This window comes from Nicotiana tabacum, chromosome 20 (genome assembly GCF_000715075.1).
Source record: "Nicotiana tabacum cultivar K326 chromosome 20, ASM71507v2, whole genome shotgun sequence".
NCBI lineage: Eukaryota > Viridiplantae > Streptophyta > Magnoliopsida > Solanales > Solanaceae > Nicotiana > Nicotiana tabacum.
In genome coordinates, this window is record NC_134099.1 from 49,353,136 (window position 1) to 49,376,192 (window position 23,057).

Genomic DNA, 23,057 nt, shown 5'->3' on the forward strand with positions numbered 1-23,057 from the left:
GTCTTTTGATAATCCTGGCAATGTCATTATATCAATACAACTCAACGGAACTGAGAATTATACAGTCTAGAGCAAGGTGATCGTGATTGCATTGCGAGCAAAGTGCAAGCCAGGGTTCATCGATGGGAGCTGTACAAAAGCACAATTTACAGTCAATTTGGAGGAAGAATGGGAGTGAGTGAATGCTATTGTACTGACATGGATTATGAATACAATATCACCAAAACTGGTAACTGGAATTGTGTATGCTAATGATGCTCCTGAGGTTTGGCTAGATTTGCAGGATCGATTTGATAAAGTCAATAGATCTAGGATTTACAATCTTCAACGGGAGATAGCTACCATTTCTTAAGGTATATCTAGCATCTCAGTGTATCATTCCAGATTGAAATCACTTTGGGATGAATATTATTCCATGATACCTTCACTTTCTATTACAGCTGGAACTAGGGATTTCATTGAACACTTGGAGCAGCAGAAACTTTTTCAATTCTTAATGGGTCTAAATGAGTCCTATAATGCAATTAGAAGGCAAATTTTACTTCAATCCCCATCACCTTCTATTAGTCATGCCTATGCAATGTTAATAAATGAAGAAAATCAAAGAAGAGTGTTTGATACTAATTCACATATTAATATGACAAATGAAGTGAATGATTCCACAGCTCTTATGAGTTTCAGAGACAATCCATCAAAGTTTAAAAGGTTCAATAATCTGTATTGTGAGTATTGTCAAAACAAAGGTCACACAAAGGAAACTTTTTACAAGTTAGTTGGATACACATCTGGCTTCAAAGGAAAGAGACCACAACAGTACATGCAAGCTAACATGGTTGTAAGTGATAACAACTCTGCTAAAGGTGTTGCTGCAAATGAGGATAATGCTGGGATGAACCAAGAGATGCTTAATTTCTTTACTGATGTTCAATATAACCAAATTATGAAGATGATAAACAAAGATAAGTCATAAGAACATGTAACAAATATGGCAAATAATGCTAATTCACAATCATTAGAGAATTTAGCTGATTTCTGGATTTAGATACTGGTGCGACTGACCACATGGCATCTAGTAGTAAAATGTTGAAAATAATGACTGGTTTACTTGACTCAAATAGAGGTAATGTAAATCTACCAAATGGTAAGACTGTACCATATGTAAAGGAAGTTACAGTCTTACAGACCATGATGTAATACATGATGTATTATGTGTGCCTGATTTTAAATACAACCTGTTGTTTGTGTCAAAATTAACTAAGGAGATGAAGTGCTTAGTTAATTTCTTCCCAACATTGTGTGTCTTTCAGTATCTATATACTAGGAGATTTAAGAATTGGTAAGGAAAAAGGTGGCATTTATCTCCTGATCCCAAAAGGGTCTAACAAGAACAAAATGGCACAAAGTATCAGCAGTTGTCTTGTAGAAGGGATGCAGGCAGATTTCACTACTTGGCATAAGAGACTTGGGCATGTGCCAGTTAGAGTCATGAAGCAGTTAGATTTCCTTAGAAATAAGAAATGTTCTGATTGTGAGCTCAATAATTATACTATATGTCCTTTAGCTAGACAAACAAGGAAACCATTTCCTTTGAGTAGCAACAGAACTGAAGACATTTTTTATTTGATTCATGTGGATATTTGGGGTCCACATAAAGTGCCTACATACAATGGAAATAGATACTTTCTAACTCTTGTTGATGATCATTCTAAGATGATTTGGATTTTCTTAATGGAATTGAAAAGTGATATTGTTGTTGTGTTAAAACCTTTTCTTAAAATGGTATATACACAGTTTGGGAAGAATGTGAAAGCATTAAGAACTGATAATGGTGCAGAGTTTTTTGGCCATGAATGTAGGGATTGTTTGACAGATAATGGTATTATGCATCAAAGCAGCTGTCTACATGCTCCGCAGTAGAATGGAGTAGCGGAGAGAAGGCACAAACATATCCTGAAAGTGGAAAGGGCTTTGAGATTTCAAGGTAGCATTCCCTTGTATTTCTGGGGAGATCGTGTACTGGCTGCAATATACCTGATCAATCTATTACCTTCTTCAATCCTAGCAGGGAAATATCCATATGAGATTTTTCATAAGAGATCACCTAATATGGCACATCTAAGGACTATTGGATGCGTGTGTTTGCCACAGTGATAGAAAGAGTGGACAAGTTTTCTCCTCAGGCCATTACTACAGTCCACATGGGATATTCAGAATCTCAGAAAGGATACAAGTTGTATGACTTAAGGAAAAGAAGGTTTTTTGTTAGTAGAGATGTCACTTTTGAGGAAGGCATTTTTCCTTTCCAACTGGGAAAGGATGAGACACAACAAACTCCTATGTTCTTAGAGCTGAAACAAAGAAAAGAAGGAAGTCATCCTTTACATCAACAACAACCTCATATGCCAGAAGAAGGACATGATGTTGTCAACCAAGATATTGTGCATGATCATGAATTGATGCAATGAGGGAATAACCTCATAGAAATTGATCAAGATCATAATGGGCAGGTACTAGTTACTAAAGCTGATCATAATATGTAGATATCAGTTACTGAAGCTGCTGAGGAAGTTCATGTTGCACAACTCAGGAGATCCAATAGAGGTTCCAAACCACATATTTGGATGAAATATTATATATGCCCACTCAATGGGGCATCCTCGTCCACTTACACATATCCAATATCCGACTATCTGAATTATAGTGCTTTGTCAGCTACCTATCAGTCTTACTTGGTTGCCACATCACAGGAAACAGAACCTACATCATACATAGAAGCCATGAAGGACCCAAGGTGGGTTGAAGCCATGAAGGTAGAAGTGGACGCTTTGGTTCTGAACAACACTTAGAAGATAGTTGACATTCCTAAAAGTAAAGTACCTATTGGGTGCAGATGGGTGTACAAAATCAAGTACAGGTCCAGTGGATAAGTTGAGAGATTCAAAGCAAGATGTTGCTAAGGGATACAGCCAACAAGAAGGTATGGACTATCAAGAGACCTTTTCTCCAGTTGTTAAAATGGTCATAGTGAGAGCTGTTATTGCATTGGCTTCTATGCATCAATGACCACCTTTTCATATAAACGTTTACAATGCATTTCTTCAAGGTGACCTTGAAGAAGAGCTTTACATGCAGTTGCCACCTAGTTTTAGCAGATGGGGGAATGCTAAGGGCTGCAGATTGCTTATGATGACCTAAAATGTCATCTTTAATTTAAATAATTATATCGATATTTTATGACCTTGAAAAGTTCTATCAATAAATCCTCGACTTGCGTGTGTAGTCCGTATAATTTTCCGAAAGGTTCTTATGTGAAAAATGGATTAAATTGTGAACTAGAGCTTTAAAACTCAACTGAGTTGACTTCGATCAATATTATGAGCAAACGAACCCGGATAAAAGCTTTGACCATGCCGGTAGTTCCGTATCATGAGTTGGACTTAGTAATATGCCCGAAATCGAATTTGGAGGTCCATAGATCAAATTATCGCCATTTAACGAAATCTAGAAATCTAAGGCTAAAGATTTCTTAAGTTTGACCGGAGATTTGACTTTTTGATATCGGGGTCGAAATCCAGTTCTAAAATTTTTCATAGTTTCGTTATGTCATTTATGACTTGTGTGCAAAATTTGAAGTCAATCGAATTTGATTTGGTAGGTTTTTGCATCGAATATAGAAGTTGGACGTCCCTTGCTTCATTAGGCTTGAATTGGGGTGTGATTCATGGTTTTAGCATTATTTGATGCGATTTGAGGTTTCGACTAAGTCTGTATCATGTTTTAGGATTGGTTGATGCATTTTGTTGAAGTTCCGAGGGCCTCGGGTGGATTTCAAAAGGTTAACGGATAAAGAAAAAGCTGCTGAATTTTTCTCTTTGGACAGTTGCTGATTTTTCTACAGCATGTGAATAGTATCCGTGAATAGTGACTGTAAACAGTACCCGTGAATAGTACCCCCGTGAATAGTGCTGGTGAATAGTGTAGTGAACAGTACCGCGTCAATAGTACCCAAACGCGTGAACGGTGCCCTCGACATTTTCGGGGCAGATTCTTAAGTTCTGAAAATGGGACTCGTCCCATTTTTCATTTAATCAAATTGGAGCTCGAGGAGAGGTGATTTCGGGCAATTTTAAGAGAAAATAACGGGGTAAGTGTTCTTAACTTAATTTTGGTTAGATTACCCGAATCTATTACTAGTTTTGGCATTAAATCAGTGAATTTAGTTGGAAGAGTTTGAAAACCCTCTCGGATAGATTTGAGGATTTGAGGGTCGAAATATTATCGAAATTTAGTAATTTTGGTATGGTTAGACTCGGGGTTGGATGAGGTTTCATATTTTGCAACTTTCGTCGAATTCCGAGACGTGGGCCCCACGGGCAAATTTTTAGTGCAATTTCGGATTTTTAATAAAAAATGTAGAATTTCATATCGAATTAATTCCTATAATTTTATTGATTGAATGGAATTGTTTATGACTAGATTTGAGAATTTCGGGCACGAATTCGCGAGGCAAAGGCTTGTTGGAATTTTGAATTGGTTGCAAAGCGAGGTAAGTGTTTGGTCTAACCTTAGCTTGAGGGATTAGGAGTTCTGTCCTATTTATTATGTGTTATTTGTTAAGAACGACATATAGTCATGGTGACGAGTATCTATACATTGGTGTCAAGCATGCCCGTGAGTCTTATACTTTCATTAATGTGACTCTGTTTCGTATTGTATATGCTCTATATGATAATTTCTATTGAGAAATATGACTTGTGGAAGTATTATTGTTAATTAAACATGGTAGAGCATTGGCTCAAGTTGAGAATTGAATTGTTGAACATTGTAGAGCATTGGCTCAAGTTGAGAATTGAATTGTTGAACATTGTAGAACATTGGCTCAAGTTGTGAATTGAGTTGTTAAGTAAACGTGAAAGAAGAAAGGAGAGAGAGAATCATGATATTGTCTCCCTTGCCGGGATGTTATTGTTTTGATGTTGTTTCCCTTGCTGGGATTTGATTGTGGTACTATTGTTCCCTTGCCGGGATTTTATTGTGATTTCGTTTATTTCCTTGTCCTTATTCCTTGTGATTGTTGTTTGGGTGAGGAAGAGTGTTAAAGCACGAAAGGTGATGCCGTGTATGATTTTGTGAGGAAGAGTGTTAAAGCACGAAGGGTGATGCCGTGTATGATTTTGTGAGGAAGAGTGTAAAACACGAAGGGTGATACCGTGCAGCACGATGTACAATTCCGTGCCGATTATATTGATTTTATGGTGAGGATGAGAGTAAAAACACGAAGGGAGATGCCGTGCAGTTTATATTGATTCTTATGGTGAGGACGAGAGTAAAAGCACGAAGGTTGATGTCGTGCACTTGTCCTTGATTTTTCCCGATTCTAATTGTGTTATGTTGTCCTTTACGTTTATTACTGATTTTCTGTTGTTACTTGATTTTATTTTGATGTTATTGATTCTCTTACCCTTATTTCTTGTGATTGTTGCTTGGGTGAGGAAGAGTTAAAGCACGAAGGGTGATGCCGTGTATTGTTTTGGTAAGAGAGTGTTAAAGCACGAAGGGTGATGCCGTTCACTTTCTATTTGCTGTGTTTACTTGTTATTAACAATTCAAGTGTATTAACTGTTTAGATCCCTTTACTGTTGTGATCCTTTGTGTTGGAATTCATAGTGTTTACAATACCTCGCCTTATTTTTTTTTATATGTTCAATACTTCAAATTTCAGAATTTGTTACATTTTTAACTCAATTGATTTCTCAATTAAATTTTCCTTAAACCATTTGAGGTTGTACTTTACTTAAAAAGGAATTTCTACTATGTTTTAATTTATTGATTTCTCGTATTAAAGGTAATGATTCATTCGATATTGTACTTTAATTGAAAAGGGTATTTTCTTTATCAAATGATTTTTAAAAATAACTTCATCTTTTCTTGTTGGTATCCTAATTGGGCTGGAAGTTGTACTCTACTTTATGTTAAGTGAATGAGGCTCTTTGAACATTCTTAATTGTATTAGGTTATGGAACCTATGAATAGAGTAACATGAGGATATTGTTGTGCAATGTGAGGCAGAAATATGTGGGCACGTGGTGCCGGGGAAAATATTATATTTTTATTTAATGGCACGTGAGTTGTCCGTACGATTCTTATATAAATATGGGCATGAGATGTCGTGAAAATGTAAAAGTGGGCGGAGACCTATATTATTTATGATTATGAAATGAGGCGTCACAAGATGACCTTTACTCGAAAGAATTATATTCGAAAGATGCTTATTTGAAAGATATTTATTTAAAGGAAATATATTCATTGAAAAGCATATTATCTTAGAGGTTTATATTTGAAGGATTTGATTAATTGATTGCACTTATATCTTTTATTTGTTGAGAAACATTTACGGTGTTCCTGTTGCCTGCTATCTATATCACTGGTTGATCATTGTTGTCATCGTTGTTATCTGCTTCGTATTATTTTTGTACGCCATAACCCATAGGTTTATTTGGTAGTCTGGTCCTAGCCTCGTCACTACTTTACTGAGGTTAGGCTAGGCACTTACCAGCATATGAGGTCGGTTGTGCTGATACTACACTCTGCACTGTGTGCAGATACTGATACCGGAGTGCTTGGACCGCAGTGAGGGTGATGTCTTCAGCCCACACAGGCGACACGAGGTAGTCCTGTAGACGTCTGCGAGCCTTGGCATCACCTCCTATCTTTTCCTTTATCCTGTTTCCTTTACTCATTTCAGAAATAGTGTATATTTTATCCTTCAGACTTTGTATATAGTATTCTTAGATCGTCTGTGAAACTGTGATACCAAATTCTGGGTAGAGTTGTATTTAGACTTCCGAAATTTTGTATTAAGATAAATTGTCAGATTTTGTCTTCTGCTTAATTATTTTTCGTTATTTGCATGATATCTACTTATCACTTATAATGGTTTAAAACTGGGAAAGGTTAAGTAATTAGGATAATTTGGCTTGCCTAGCTTTCACCAGTAGGCGACATCATGGCTCTTGAGGGTGTGAAATTCGGGTCGTGACAAGTTGGTATCAGAGCTCTAGGTTACATAGTTCTCACAATTCATAGACAAGCTTAGTAGAGTCTGAGGGATCGGTACAGAGACGTCTGTATTTATCCTCCAGAGGCTACAGAGTTAGGAAAAACTTAACATCTATTCTTTCTTGTCGTGCGGATTGGTTTCTCTCATTGCTAAATTGAAACCTCTACTCTTGTCCTTTCACGAATGGCGAAGTCACGTACCGCTTCTTCAACCAAATAACAGCACAGACCGGTGTCTTCGGAGGCTTGCGAAGGTTGGATAGGTTTCACCAAGCTCTTCGCTACCACTTTCAGCGGTGCATCTTTTGAGGACCCACGGGATTATCTTGACCGCTGCTATGAAGTATTGTAGAACGTGAGAATAGTCGAAAGCGATGGGGTTGATTTTACTATGTTTCAGATGACAAGTAGAGGTAGTGGAAAGATAATGTATTTACTAGACCAGTTGTGGTTCCGACGGAAGATGCAGACGTATCAAGAGATCACCTAATGAATCATGTAGGGGTTCAATGTACCTTGACGTCTGGTTGATTTATTTGAGTTGTGAAGGTCAAATATTGTGGATTATTGGATGTTGTGACCTATGGCTTCGTGCCAAGTGAGGGGAGTCCACTATCAACAATCAAATTGTGGGGTCATGTGTTATATCAATTTTGGCCTGAGATGTATTTATATGGTATTGAAAGGTTTTCAAAAACTTGTATATTATTAAGAGCTGTGTGATGATGATGAGACTTGAGATATTCCCGTGTCCTTAATAATTTTATATTTCAGTATCAGCGGGGTCATGGAAATATATTCAGTATACTCATAGTGCTTAAGTTAATCACAACACTCGCGTGGGGCAGTCATCTTTAATGTACCAGTTGAATAGAATTTCTTGCAATGGTTATTTAAGTTATCCGGTACAGACTCAGTATGAGCAGTCGAACTGCGGATGGGTTGTTATGAAAATGGTGATACTAGGAACATCCTGAGAAATTATCCTAGACTTGGGAGAGACATATTTCATCAAAGCACTCAGGCTACATGTCCCATTGCAGTTACTACTCCACTTACATGACCAACCATAGGTAGGGGTCAAGATATTAGAGGTGGAGGTGAGACTCCTAGAGGTGGAGACCCAGTCCGTTGATATATTTTCTATGGTATGGATGAGGTTGCTACACCAGACGGTATCATTATAAGTACGGTCTCGAATTATTATAAAGTCAAAATTTCCTTAACTTGATTCGTTTTTGAGTATCGAGGAAAGTTCTCCTATTGTGCTCCACTTATGAGTGAGCTTCGTAATTCTTAAATCTACATATGTGAATACTTCTGTTGGGAGATTATATGGAGATAGTCATGTCTATCATTATGTATTGGTCACTAAAAATAGTTGTGAGGCTAAAAGTGACTTTAGTGAATCAATTCAATGAGTTTGATGTAATTTCTAAATAATTGATTTTAGTTGTAAATTATATGCCCTACCGGTATGAGGGATCATTGTATGTTATGATTTTGTTTAACCAAAATTATTTGAAAGAATGAAGAAAGGAAATGGAAAATTTTAGATGGCACAATGTGCAAAATACTTGTGATTCAGAGTTGAGGATGGGATCCTCACATTTTTATATGATATGAAATATTTAAACCGGGCTACAAGCTGAGGTGGATATTATATAAGGACGAGGTCCTGGTGGTGAAAATTTTATGTGTTTAAATTCTCCTTTTGCGAAATTAAAATTTGTGCTATAGCACTTGTAGGGAGTCATCCCTATTAGGCTTATTTGAAAATTCTTGTATGAATATCTCTGTGCATAATTTGCCAAAATTGTATTGTAGCTATTGAGTTTTAGCCTACAAGGTGAGAGCCCAGGTGGCGTTAAATTGTGACTCGTTAATTCGGGTAAGTAATTATAAGATCTTCATGCCTTGTTGTTAGTAAACTGGAGCTTTGAAACGAAATTTTGTTAACATGAGGTAAATTGGCGATGTTGTAATCTATTACGAACAACCATTAAGACCAGAGATGTGGTTATGGTCATACATATTATGCATTTTATGTCAAGATATCATTGTGATAATGTCGTGCTTGTAATGCAGATATTAGTGTTATTGATATATACTTTATGGTGCGTTGTTTGGTTGTGACATGTTGTTAGGAGTTGTTTTGGTGTTACTTTGACAGATGGATTGGCCCAATTATAGGGGAGACTCTACCAAAATTTCTGCAAAATTTGGAAGTTAGAAAAATTTGGGATATTGAAATGTGCAAAGAAAGAGATAAGTTACATTATGTGTTGGAGGACAGACTCTACTTCTCATTTAAGGACGAATGACCCGAAGTCGGGGAGAATGTAATACCACGTAATTGATGGGTATATAGGCACGAGTTGCTCTAGCCAGTCGAGACTAATATTGTGTGTTGACGTGAAAATCGGACCTTTCTGAAAATGATTGGAGTGTAAGAAATTTGGTCTTCAAGTTTACAAATATGGATAAAGGAAATAATCTCAATTGAAATGGTATTGTCGGACTTATGTCTAATGTGGCATCAATCGCGAATATTTGTGTAGAAGTAAAAGCATCAATTTGGTAACCTGAGAATAATTCTTAGTACGTTCGAGGACGAACGTTTGTTTTAGAGGTGGAGAATGTGATGACCCAAATGTCATCTTTAATTTAAATAATTATCTCGGTATTTTAATACTTTGAAAAGTGCTATCAATAAATACTCGACTTGCGTGCACAGTCCATATAATTTTCCGGAAGATTCTTATGTGAAAAATGGATTAAATTGTGAACTAGAGCTTTAAAACTCAACTGAGTTGACTTCGATCAATATTTTGAGCAAACGAACCTGGATAAAAGCTTTGACCATTCCGATAGTTCCGTATCATGAGTTGGACTTGATCATATACTCGAAATCGAATTTGGAGGTCCCTAGATCAAATTATCACCATTTAACGAAATCTAGAAATCTAAGGCTAAAGATTTCTTAAGTTTGACCGGAGATTTGACTTTTTGATATAGGGGTCGAAATCCAGTTCTAAAATTTTCATAGCTTCGTTATGTCATTTATGACTTGTGTGCAAAATTTGAAGTCAATCGGATTTGATTTGGTAGGTATTTGCATCGAATATAGAAGTTGGACGTTCCTTGTTTCATTAGGCTTGAATTGGGGTGTGATTCATGGTTTTAGCATTATTTGATGTGATTTGAGGTTTCGACTAAGTCCGTATCATGTTTTAGGACTGGCTGATGCATTTTATTGAAGTCCCGAGGGCCTCGGGTGGATTTCGAAAGGTTAACGGATAAAAAAAAGTTGCTGAATTTTTCTCTTTGGACAGTTACTGATTTTTCTACAGCATGTGAATAGTATCCGTGAATAGTGGTTGTAAACAGTACCGTGAATAGTACCCCGTGAACAGTGCCGGTGAACAGCACCCCCGTGAATAGTGTAGTGAACAATACCACGTGAACTGTACTCAAACGCGTGAACAGTGCCCTCGACATTTTCTGGGCAGATTCTTAAGTTCTGAAAATGGGACTCGTCCCATTTTCCATTTTATCAAATTGGAACTCGAGGAGAGGCGATTTTCGGGCGATTTTCAGAGAAAACAACGGGGTAAATGTTCTTAACTTAATTTTGGTTAGATTACCTGAATCTATTACTAGTTTTGACATTAAATCTGTGAATTTAGTTGGAAGAGTTTGAAAATCCTCTCGGATAGATTTGAGGATTTGAGGGTCGAAATTTAGTAATTTTGGTATGGTTAGACTCGGGGTTGGATGAGGTTTCATATTTTGCAACTTTCGTCGAATTCCGAGACATGGGCCCCACAGGCGAATTTTTAGTGCAATTTCGGATTTTTAATAGAAAATGTAGAATTTCTTATGGAATTAATTCTTATAATTTTATTGACTGAATCGAATTGTTTATGACTAGATTTGAGAATTTCGGGCACGAATTCGCGAGGCAAAGGCTTGTTGGAATTTTGAATTGGTTGCAAAGCGAGGTAAGTGTTTGGTCTAACCTTAGCTTGAGGGATTAGGAGTTGTGTCCTATTTGTTATGTGTTATTTGTTGAGTACGACGTATAGGCATGGTGACGAGTATCTATACATTGGTGTCAAGCATGCCCGTGAGTCTTATACTTTCATTAATGTGACTCTGTTTCGTATTGTATATGCTCTATATGATAATTTCTATTGAGGAATATGACTTGTGGAAGTATTATTGTTAACTAAACATGGTAGAGCATTGGCTCAAGTTGAGAATTGAATTGTTGAACATTGTAGAGCATTGACTCAAGTTGAGAATTGAATTATTGAACATTGTAGAGCATTGGCTCAAGTTGTGAATTGAGTTGTTAAGTAAACGTGAAAGAAGAAAGGAGAGAGAGAGAATCATGATATTGTCTCCCTTGCCGGGATGTTATTGTTTTGATGTTGTTTCCCTTGCCGGGATTTGATTGTGGTACTATTGTTCCCTTGCTGGGATTTTATTGTGATTTCGTTTATTTCCTTGCCCTAATTCCTTGTGATTGTTGTTTGGGTGAGGAAGAGTGTTAAAGCACGAAGGGTGATGCCGTGTATGATTTGGCGAGGAAGAGTGTTAAAGCACGAAGGGTGATGTCGTGTATGATTTTGTGAGGAAGAGTGTAAAAGTACGAAGGGTGATGCCGTGCAGCACGATGTACAATTCCGTGCCGATTATATTGATTTTATGGTGAGGATGAGAGTAAAAGCACGAAGGGAGATGTCGTGAAGTTATATTGATTCTTATGGTGAGGACGAGAGTAAAAGCACGAAGGGTGATGTCGTGCACTTGTCCTTGATTTTTCCTAATTCTAATTGAGTTATGTTGTCCTTTAAGTTTATTACTGATTTTCTGTTGTTACTTGATTTTATTTCGATGTTATAGATTCCCTTACCCTTATTTCTTGTGATTGTTGCTTGGATGGGGAAGAGTGTAAAGCACGAAGGGTGATGCCGTGTATTGTTTTGGTGAGAGAGTGTTAAAGCACGAAGGGTGATGCCATGCACTTTCTATTTGTTGTGTTTACTTGTTATTAACAATTCAAGTGTATTAATTGTTTAGATCCCTTTACTGTTGTGATCCTTTGTGTTGGAATCCATAGTGTTTACAATACCTCGCCTTATTTTTTTTATATGTTCAATACTTCAAATTTCAGAATTTGTTACATTTTTAACTCAATTAATTTCTCAATTAAATTTTCCTTAAACCGTTTGAGGTTGTACTTTACTTAAAAAGGAATTTCTACTATATTTTTATTTAATTATTTCTCGTATTAAAGGTAATGATTCATTCAATATTGTATTTTAATTGAAAAGGGTATTTTCTTTATCAAATGATTTCTAAAAATAACTTCATCTTTTCTTGTTGGTTTCCTAATTGGGTTGGAAGCTGTACTCTACTTTATGTTAAGTAAATGAGGCTCTTTGAACATTCTTAATTGTATTGGGTTATGGAACCTATGAGCTGAGTAACAAGAGAATATTGTTGTGCAATGTGAGACAGAAATATGTGGGCACAAGGTGCCTGGAAAAATATTATGGTTTTATTTAATGGCACGTGAGTTGTCCGTGCGGTTGTGACATAAATATGGGCACGAGGTGCCGTGAAAATATGAAAGTAGGCTGAAACCTATATTATTTATGATTATGAAATGAGGTGTCACAAGGTGACCTTTACTCGAAAGAATTATATTCGAAAGATGCTTATTTGAAAGATATTTATTTAAAGGAAATATATTCATTGAAAAGCATATTATCTTAGAGATTTATATTTGAAGGACTTGATTAATTGATTGCACTTGTATCTTTTATTTGTTGAGAAACATTTACGGTGATCTTGTTGCCTGCTATCTATATCACTGGTTGATCAGTGTTGCCATCATTGTTATCTGCTTCGTATTATTTTTGTACGCCATAACCCACAGGTTTACTTGGTAGTCTGGTCCTAGCCTCGTCACTACTTCGCCGAGGTTAGACTAGGCACTTATCAGCACATGGAGTCGGTTATGCTGATACTACACTCCGTGCTATGTGCAGATACTGATACCGGAGTGCTTGGACCGCAGTGAGGGTGCTGCTGTCTTCAGCCCACACAGGCGACACGAGGTAGTCCTGCAGATGTCCGCGGGCCTTGGCATCACTTCCTATCTTTTCCTTTATCCTGTTTCCTTTACTTATTTCAGAAACAGTGTATATTTTATCTTTCAGACTTTGTATGTAGTATTCTTAGACCGTCTGTAAAACTGTGACACCAAATTTTGGGTAGAGTTGTATTTAGACTTCCGCAATTTTGTATTAAGATAAATTGTCAGATTTTGTCTTCCGCTTAATTATTTGTCGCTATTTGCATGATATCTACTCATCACTGATAATGGTTTAAAACTGGGAAAGGTCAAGTAATTAGGATAATTTGGCTTGTCTAGCTTTCACCAGTAGGCGCCATCACGACTTTCGAGGGTGTAAAATTCGGGTCGTGACATTGCTTAAGTCAATAATGGAACTTGAAGCTCACAGAGGCTCTCTTACAAGCAGGCTTCATGCAGAGCAAACATGATCATTCCTTGTTCATCAAAGAAGAAAATGGAAAGCAGGTCATCATACTTGTATATGTTGATGATCTTCTCATCACAGGCAATGACACTATAATGATTCAAGAGGCAAAGATCACACTACACAAGGCTTTCAAGAACAAGGACTTAGGAAACTTGAAATATTTTCTAGGCATTGAAGTGTGCAGGTCTGAAAAGGGAATCCTCCTGTGTCAGAGAAAATATGCTCTAGAACTCATAGCAGAACTAGGATTGTCTGGTGCCAAGCCTGCTATTACACCGATGGAGAAAAATAAAAGGCTTACAACTATTGAGTATGATGAACATTGTCACCTGGATGATGATCCAACACTGACAGATATGAGGGGTTATCAGAGGTTGGTTGGAAAACTCTTATACTTAACCTTAACAAGACCTGACATTGCGTATGTTGTGCAAACTCTAAGTCAATTAATGCAAGCTCCTAAACAATCTCACTTGGAAGCAATATACAGAGTAGTCAGATATGTCAAGAATGAGCCTGGGCTTGGGATCCTTATAATGAATGCAGTTGGGGACATGACTCTTAATGCATATTGTGATGCAGACTGGGCAAACGTCCTAACTCTAGGAAGCAGTCACTGGATACCTGGTGAAGTTTGGTGGATCACTGATATCTTGGAAGTCTAAGAAGCAAACAACAGTGGCAAGGAGCTCAGCAGAATCTGAGTATAGAAGCATGGCTTTGACTGTATCTGAGTTAATCTGGTTAGTGGGAATGTTCAGAGAACTGGAAATAAAGATTTTGACTCCAACTCAGCTTTACACGGACAGCAAAGCAGCTATGCAGGTAGCCAATAACCCAGTGTTTCATGAAAGAATCAAACATATAGAAATAGATTGTCATTTCGTAAGGGAGAAGGTGCAACAAGGACTGATACACCCTACATACGTATCAACAGAAGAACAGGAAGCAGATTTGCTCACTAAAGGACTAGGAACTGCTCAACACTATCATTTGATGTCCAAGCTAGGTGTTTTGAACATTTTCATCACACCTAGCTTGAAGGGGGTGTTGAAATAAACACATGATAATAGGATATGCACAGCTGTATTAAGTTGTTAGAAGTTAGAAATTAGTTGCAGAAGCAGAACTCTATATATATGTGTATAGAGGTGTATGTAAATTTCTCAAGTTTTAGAAAATTAGTTATAACCGTTTTTCCCTCCATAGCTTCTTCTTTTTCGATTCCTTATCTGAGCTTCATCCACTCAATAATGGTGGAATCTAGCAGACCCCACTTGTAATATTACACTGAATTATTGTTAGTTAGTTCACGTTGGCTAAGTTAGTTTGAGAAAGAGATTCGTCCAATTACTTTGAAAGGTGAAATTTAGCTTACAAAGCTACTAGGAGACAGAATTTGAAAGTGACCTTTTTTTTCCAACGAAATTATTCATCTATTAATTCATTAAGGACATAATATGTCCAAAGGAACATCGACTTCAAAAGGCTATAATGTGCAAATATTCTAAAAAAAGGGAAGTGAAATTCATTGCCATTGCATGAAACTCTAATTTATTCATTCTTCTATAATACTTCTACTATGACTGTTATATTATTGGTTGTTGTTCTTATCTTAAATACGTGTATGCTTGTTACAATCATAATCTAGCAAAGTTTTATAATGGAAATGTATTGCAGCCTAGAGCATCTATGCAAGTCAAATCTAGTGACCGAAATGTACTGATTTTGTTATTTAATAAGACTTCTTGCACTGACCTTATTGTTATTCGTTTAATCTGATCTTCCATAATTGAGGAACGTAATACCATAGTAACTCGATTAAAGCCCTATTTCCGGCAAGAATTCCGTCGATGCAGCTTGAGTTGGATATTGTTTTCTGTTGTACCTTTTGTTCTTGCACTATCCAAGAATGCTTTTCTTGCTTGTTGCACCTTATCTAATGAAAAAATTATACTCCCTCCGTTTCAATTTAGATGAGGTAGTTTGATTCGGCACGGAGTTTAAGAAAAAGAAGAAGACTTTTGAAACTTGTGGTCTTAAAAGCTTAAGGGGTAAAAACTTTGTGGAGCCATGACATTTGTGTGGATATAAAAGCTTCTCATTAAGGGTAAATGGGTAAAATAAAAGAGTTTAAAGTTGAATTATTTCCAAATTTAGAAATGTGTCATTTATTTTGGAACAGACTAAAAAGGAAAGTACCACATCTAATATAAAACTAAGGGAGTACAATATATCCCTAACTTGTAGGTAACGACAAAATTTAAGTGAAATAATATTTTAAAAATTAGAATTGTGTTTGGACATGAACACAATTTGGAACTATTTTGAATTATTGTGAATGAACCTTTACCTCCTAATACAAAATTTTTTGGTGTGAATTCGAATTTAGTCGGGCTACCATGCAAATACTGGATGAGAAACCAAAAGAATTCTTTAAATAGGAAGTGGCATTTTTCTAAAACAATTATTTTGTCGATGCAACTTTCTCTAATGTGACAATATATTCAAGTCAACCATTTTAACATTTTCAAAGTCGTCCACCATATTTTATTTTCAAAGTCTTCCATCTTCGTGCTCGTTTTGGAAAGAGATTCGTATTTCAAAGACTATAATATGCGCTTGTCCCAGAAGGTATTGAACAGTTGTGTTAAATGGTGCATAAAAGTCTTTAAGTTTTCGTTTATCTAGAATAGCTATCATTAGGTGAAGCGAAAAAATTGACTAACTTAATTACAACGCATTAATTGGAAATGATAGAGTTGGTTTATGATTTTCTTCTATTTTCTTTTGTTAAGTAAACATCATTAAGATTAGGGTTGTACAAACCGAACCGGAAAACCGCACCAAACCGAAAAGTCAAACCAAACCGATTAAAAAACCCGACTAGGTTTGGTTTGATTTAGTTTGGTATTGAGTAAAATAATCCGAACCAAACCGACATATAAATATATAATTTTCATATATACTTTTAAGATTTTATATAGAATTTTCTTTAAAAAAATGTCTAGAAATATTTGGGATTATCATGCGGGATATAATATTTAATAGTATATGAAGTGCTCCATATTTATTAACCTTAAATAATGGTTGTACGGTCACTTTCTCATCAAGTGTTATTGAAATGCATCAATCTCTTTGTTCTTCCATATTCATATCATATGTTAAGATCTACCAAATTGTTACATCTTTTTCGAATGTGAAGTGATTATTATTATTTAGATATCATATTGATTTTTATGGATAATTATTAAATTCGGTTAACCTTGAAAGTGTACATCAATGAAACATTATTGTCAGACGACTAAAAAAATAACTATTATGTGTTACTAAAAAAATTCTCTCATAAGAATTTTTTAATAGATAATATGTTTGTCAATTTTTATATTTTTACTAAATATATATTTACTTATAAAAAATTTAACAAAGTAAGATTGAAATAATATTTAAGTAATAAAAACACCCGAAAATCTGACAAAACCGAACCAATCCAAACCGATATAGTTAGTTTGGTTTGATTTTGATAAAAACCGAACCAACTCGGTCCGTGTACACTCCTAATTAAGATCATAATTGACAAATTAGCTGGCAAAGAGTTTGTTGTTTTGAGCTCAAGTCAAAGTAGTAAGATTATAAAAGTAAATAAATTGCTTTGTTTAATCAAATTGTGAAAACAGTTCCAGAAATAGTGAAGTTGTCGAATAGTACCATAAGCTTGAGGCTTTTTCCCCTCCCCTTATTTTCGAGGAAATGACTATTGAAAATGGCAAACTCCCACATCGGGGGAGATTTAATTTGGGAAGAATTTCTCCCTATAAAAGAATGCCTAATGTTTAGGATTTAAACACACCTCTCATTTGCCTTCTTATCTTCTTAAGGCATTTGTATCTTCTCTCTTTAGTATTATTTCACTTGTATTTTTGGAGTGAAATAAAATATTGGTTGTGTCCGAGGTAGTAGGCAAAATTGGCCGAACCTCGTAAATTCTGGTGTTCCTTTTATTGTTGCTTTATTGTCTTATTTATTATTTGGTGGCTGTCATAATTTTTGGTATAGTAGTTGTGACTCATTCACACTATATACATTTGGCTTCCGCAACAATTGGTATCAGAGCCAAGGTAATGTCTAAGTATGCTCTGTGGTTGCAGCATAGTCTGATCTTCCACATCAGAAAAGATTTATCTTGGTAACTGAGTCAAGGTTCTGTCTGAGTATGCTCTGTGGTTGCAGTTTAGTCTGATCTTCCACACCATAAAGGAAATAATCTTGATTTGTATCGTCGACAATTAAATAATATTTGTGTCAAAGATGGGAGACAATAAACAAGAAGAATCTACATCAACTGTCAACAATACGTCATCATTGGCATCTTCGCTTATGACAAGAATTATGTCAAATGCAAAATTTGCGGTAGAAATTTTTGACGGGTCAGGACATTTTGGGATGTGGCAAGGCGAGGTTCTAGACGTCCTTTTTCAACAAGGGCTAGATCTTGCCATTGAAAAAAAAGACCAGATGTTATTGGAGAAAAAGATTGGAGAATTATCAACCGTGTTGCTTGTGGTACCATTCGATCCTACCTTGCTAGAGAGCAGAAATATCCATACACAAGGAAACTTCTGCGAGTAAATTATGGAAAGCATTGGAGGATAAATTTTTGAAGAAAAACAATCAAAATAAATTGTACATGAAGAAGAGACTGTTTCGCTTCACCTATGTTCCCGGTACCACAATGAATGAACATATCACCAGTTTCAATAAGTTGGTCACAGATTTGCAAAATATGGATGCAACTTTTGATGATGGTGACTTGGCCTTGATGTTGTTGGGGTCACTTCCTAATGAATACGAGTACCTTGAAACTACTCTACTCCACGAAAATGACGAAATTTCTCTCAGAGAAGTTTGTTCGGCTTTGTACAGCTATGAACAAAGAAAGGGAGAAAAATAGAAGGGCGGAGAACACACTGGTTGTGAGGGGTCGTCCTCAAAATCAAATGAGGACAAAGAAAGGAATATCCAAGTCAAGATTTAGACTCAGCAAAGATGAATGTGCCTTTTGTTGAGAAAAGGGGCACTGGAAAAAAAACTGTCCGAAGTTGAAGAATAAGGCCAAACATAATAATGGAAAGGCCATTATGGATTCAAATTAGCTGATGGTGATGATTCAAACTTCTCATTAGTTACAACAGAGCCATCAACATTATAAGACATATGGTTGATGCACTAGACTTGTAGCTATCATGTCCCAACAGGGACTGGTTCGTGGATTTTCAAGAAGAAGAATACGGAGTTATCCACACAGCGGATAACAGCCCTCTTACCTCATATGGCATTTTTTCAATACGATTAAGGAACCATGATGGAATGATCAGAACATTAATAGATGTTCGATATGTACCGAGTTTGAAGAAAAATCTCATCTTTGTGGGAGCTCTAGAATCAAAAGGGTTCAAAATCATTGCAGGAAATGGAGTGATGAGAGTATGCTCCGGTGCACTAGTGGTAATGAAGGCCAATCGGAAGAAGAATAACATGTACCGTTATTGCGGTAGTACAGTTATTGGGACAGCGACAGTAACATCCAGTGACGAAAAAGAGGCAGAAGCAACCAGGCTATGGCACATGCGCTTGGGACATGCTGGAGGAAAATCCTTGAAAACTTTATCAGATCAAGGATTGTTAAAAGGAGTAAAGGCTTGCAACTTGGAGTTTTGCGAGCATTGTGTCAAAGGGAAACAGACAAGGGTTAAATTTGGTACAACATCCATAATACTAAAGGCATTTTGGATTATGTACACTCTGATGTTTGGGGTCCTTCCAAAACACCTTCATTGGGTGGGAAACACTATTCTGTAACCTTTGTTGATGATTTTTCCCGAATAGTGTGGGTGTATACAATGAAGAGCAAAGATGAAGTGTTGGGAGTTTTTCTCAAATGGAAGACGATGGTGGAGAATCAAACAGGCAGGAGGATCAAGTGTATTCGCATGGACAATGGAGGTGAATACAAAAATGATCATTTCAATAAGGTCTGTGAAATTGATGGCATCATCCAACACTTCACTGTCAGACATACACCACAACAGAATGGAGTGGCAGAACGTATGAACCGGACCTTGCTGGAGAAGGTACGGTGTATGTTGTCCAATGCTGGCTTGGGCAAAGAGTTTTGGGCTGAGGCAGTTACATATGCATGTCACCTCATTAATCTACTACCATCTGCTGCTATTGATGGCAAGACACTATTTGAAAAATGGTATGGAAAGCCTGTTGTAGATTATGACTCTTTGCACGTATTTGGCTCAACTACATATTATCATGTGACAGAGTCAAAATTGGATCCAAGGGCAAAGAAGGCTATTTTTATGGGGATTACTTCTGGAGTCAAAGGATATCGTTTATGGTGTCCTATGACAAAGAAAGTAATATTCAGCAGGGATGTTACCTTTGATGAATCTGCTATGGTAAATAAGGTAACAGAAGATACCAAACAAAATGAGGGTGCTTCTAAGCAGGTGGAGTTTGAAGGAAAATTTATTTTTCCTACACAAGAAGCAGAGGAGGAAATAAATGAAGATTATCCTCTACAAGAAGAGCCAGTAGAGAGGGAGATTCCAACTCAGGAACCTCAACAATAACTTGAATCAATTGCAACTAGCAGGCCAAAAAGGACAATAACAAAACCTGTTCGTCTTATAGAGACGGTTGCTTATGCCGCCTCAATTGTAGCTGATGATGTTCCTACCACTTATAAAGACACAGTCCAAAATTCAGAAGAAAATAAGTGGAGGACTGCCATGAATGATGAAATACAATCCCTTCATCAGAATCATACATGGAGATTGGCCAATCTCCCGAAGGGAAAGAAAGCAATTGGGTGCAAATGAGTATTTGCAAAGAAAGAAGGATTTCCTAACCAAGAAGATGTTCGCTACAAAGCAAGATTGGTGGCCAAAGGATATGCTCAAAAGGAGGGAATTGATTACAATGAAGTGTTTTCTCCAGTTGTAAAATATTTCTCTATTAGAATTATGTTGGCTTTGGTAGCACAATTGGATTTGGAACTAGCTCAGATGGATGTAAAAACTGTGTTTTTACATAGAAACTTGGAGGAGGAAATCTACATGACTCAACCAGAAGGATTCAAAGTTGCTGGAAAAGAAAATATGGTGAGAAAACTTGAAAAATCATTGTACGGATTGAAACAATCTTCTAGACAATGGTACAAGCGATTTGACGAGTTTATGTTGCGGCAAGGGTACAAGAGAAGCAAATACGATTATTGTGTTTATTTGCGCAAGCTTAAAGATGGTTCTTTTTTATATCTTCTCCTATATATTGATGATATGTTGATAGCTTCCGAGAATTCGGAAGAAATTGATAAGTTGAAGATTCAACTGAAGAAGGAGTTCGAGATGAAGGATCTAGGTGAGGCAAAGAAAATTCTTGGCATGGAGATAATAAGAGATCGACGTTCAAAGAAACTCTGTTTATCTCAGAAAGAATATTTGAAGAGAGTACTACAGCGTTTTGGCATAGATGAGAAGACTAAGCCGGTTAGTACTCCACTTGCTCCCCATTTTAAGCTAAGTACTACTATGACGCCAAAAGATGAAGCTTAACAGGAGTATATGTCAAGGGTACCATATGCAAATGTTGTTGGTAGCTTGATGTATGTAATGGTCTGTACGAGACCTGACATTTCACAAGCTGTTGGAGTTATTAGCAGATATATGCATAATCCAGGAAAGGAGCATTGACAAGTTGTGAAGTAGATTCTACAGTGTATTCACAATACTGTAGATGTTGGGTTAGTTTTTGAGCAGGAAGGCAATCAGTTTGTAGTTGGATATTGTGACTCAGATTTTGCGGGTGATCTGGACAAACGAAGATCAACTACGGGTTATGTGTTTACTTTTGCAAAGGCACCAGTTAGTTGGAAGTCTACTTTGCAGTCAACGGTTGCTTTGTCTACAATAGAGGCGGAGTACATGGCTATTACAGAGGCTGTGAAAGAGGCAATTTGGCTTCAGGAGTTGCTAAAAGAGCTTGGTGTTGAACAAAAAAGTATCACAATTTTTTGTGATAGTCAAATTGCTATTCAATTAGCGAAGAACCAAGTTTATCATGCAAGGACGAAGCACATTGATGTTCGGTATCATTTCGCTCGAGAAATCATGAAGAAGGTGGAGTCACGGTGAAAAAAATTCATACTACAAAGAATCCTGCTGATATGCTGACAAAAGTGGTGACTGCTGTCAAGTTTCAACATTGTTTGGATTTGATCAACATTGTTGAACACTGAAGATTGAAGATGAAGACACAACCAAAATTTGTTATTGAGAGAAAATTGAAGATGTGAAAATTTGCCAAGGTGGAGATTTGTTGGAAATGGCAAACTCCCACATCGGTGGGAGACTTAATTTGGGAAGAATTTCTCCCTATAAAAGAAGGTCTAATGTTTAGGATTTAAACACACCTCTCATTTATCTTCTTATTTTCTTAAGGCATTTGTATCTTCTCTCTTTAGTATTATTTCACTTGTATTTTTAGAGTGAAATAAAATATTGGTTGTGTCCGAGGAAGTAGGCAAAATTGGCCGAACCTTGTAAATTCTGGTATTCCTTTTATTATTGTTTTATTGTCTTATTTATTATTTGGTGGCTGTCATAATTTTTGGTATAGTAGTTGTGACTTATTCACACTATATACATGTGGCTTCCGCAACAATGGTCTCCAACTTACAATTTAAATAGAATAAAGTGGAATGACATTGAATATTTGACAATTTATTTTGTACGTTGCTACAAAATCGATCATTTGTTTACCGATCACAGATTATCCAACTAAATACAATCTCTCTCGTTCCTCAAAAAATCTGATTTGGTGGGATTCTTCACCAACTAATGAAGAAATCTTGGCGGAATTACCATATATAAATTTGAGCAGAATATTGCAAAGAAATAGCTCACTTCTTTCTCTCGAGAGACGGAAAAAGTTATATTAACAATAAAAATCTCTTGTAAAAAAACATAAAATGAAAATCAAATTTATAAAGGCCTAAAAAACAAACTGACTCTTATTTTCTTCATAAAATAAAATGGGATCATAACATGAGTACCGATATGAGAAGATTTAAAAAGACAAAGGTCGATGAGGTTTTAATCTGGACAAATTAATACTCCATTCGGTCCATTCACACCCATTAAGGAAATATTAAATTCTAGACGAAAATAGTTAGTGTGACTAAATTACCCCTCATTAAAGGTTGCACCATAGTTATAGTAGCACTTCTCTTCTCAAATTTGAGGAGTAAATAACTTTTAAGGAATACGTACATAAAGGTAATTTGAAAAAACAAATTAAATTTTTTCTTGATTATATAAATAGACACTTATTTTGGACCAAAATAAAAAA

At 36.3% G+C, this 23,057-nt stretch overlaps 1 protein-coding gene across 1 annotated transcript; it reads left to right on the forward strand.

Annotated features, from left to right (window-relative positions):
• Window positions 1-1,092: 1,092 nt before the first annotated feature.
• Window positions 1,093-3,063, forward strand: LOC142174368 (uncharacterized). Its single transcript, XM_075240153.1, has 5 exons — window positions 1,093-1,190; window positions 1,308-1,876; window positions 2,149-2,438; window positions 2,541-2,601; window positions 2,891-3,063. The coding sequence occupies exons 1-5, from the start codon at window positions 1,093-1,095 to the stop codon at window positions 3,061-3,063; spliced, it is 1,191 nt and encodes a 396-aa protein (XP_075096254.1).
• Window positions 3,064-23,057: the final 19,994 nt, after the last annotated feature.

Bases quoted from the DNA above. Each gene is read 5' to 3' on its own strand.
- LOC142174368 (XM_075240153.1), top strand. From the start codon at position 1,093: ATGACTGGTTTACTTGACTCAAATAGAGGTAATGTAAATCTACCAAAT. The intron at 1,191-1,307 runs GTAATACATGAT...TGTGTCTTTCAG, and splicing joins ACAGTCTTACAGACCATGAT to TATCTATATACTAGGAGATT. The intron at 1,877-2,148 runs GTATTATGCATC...TGTTTGCCACAG, and splicing joins GGATTGTTTGACAGATAATG to TGATAGAAAGAGTGGACAAG.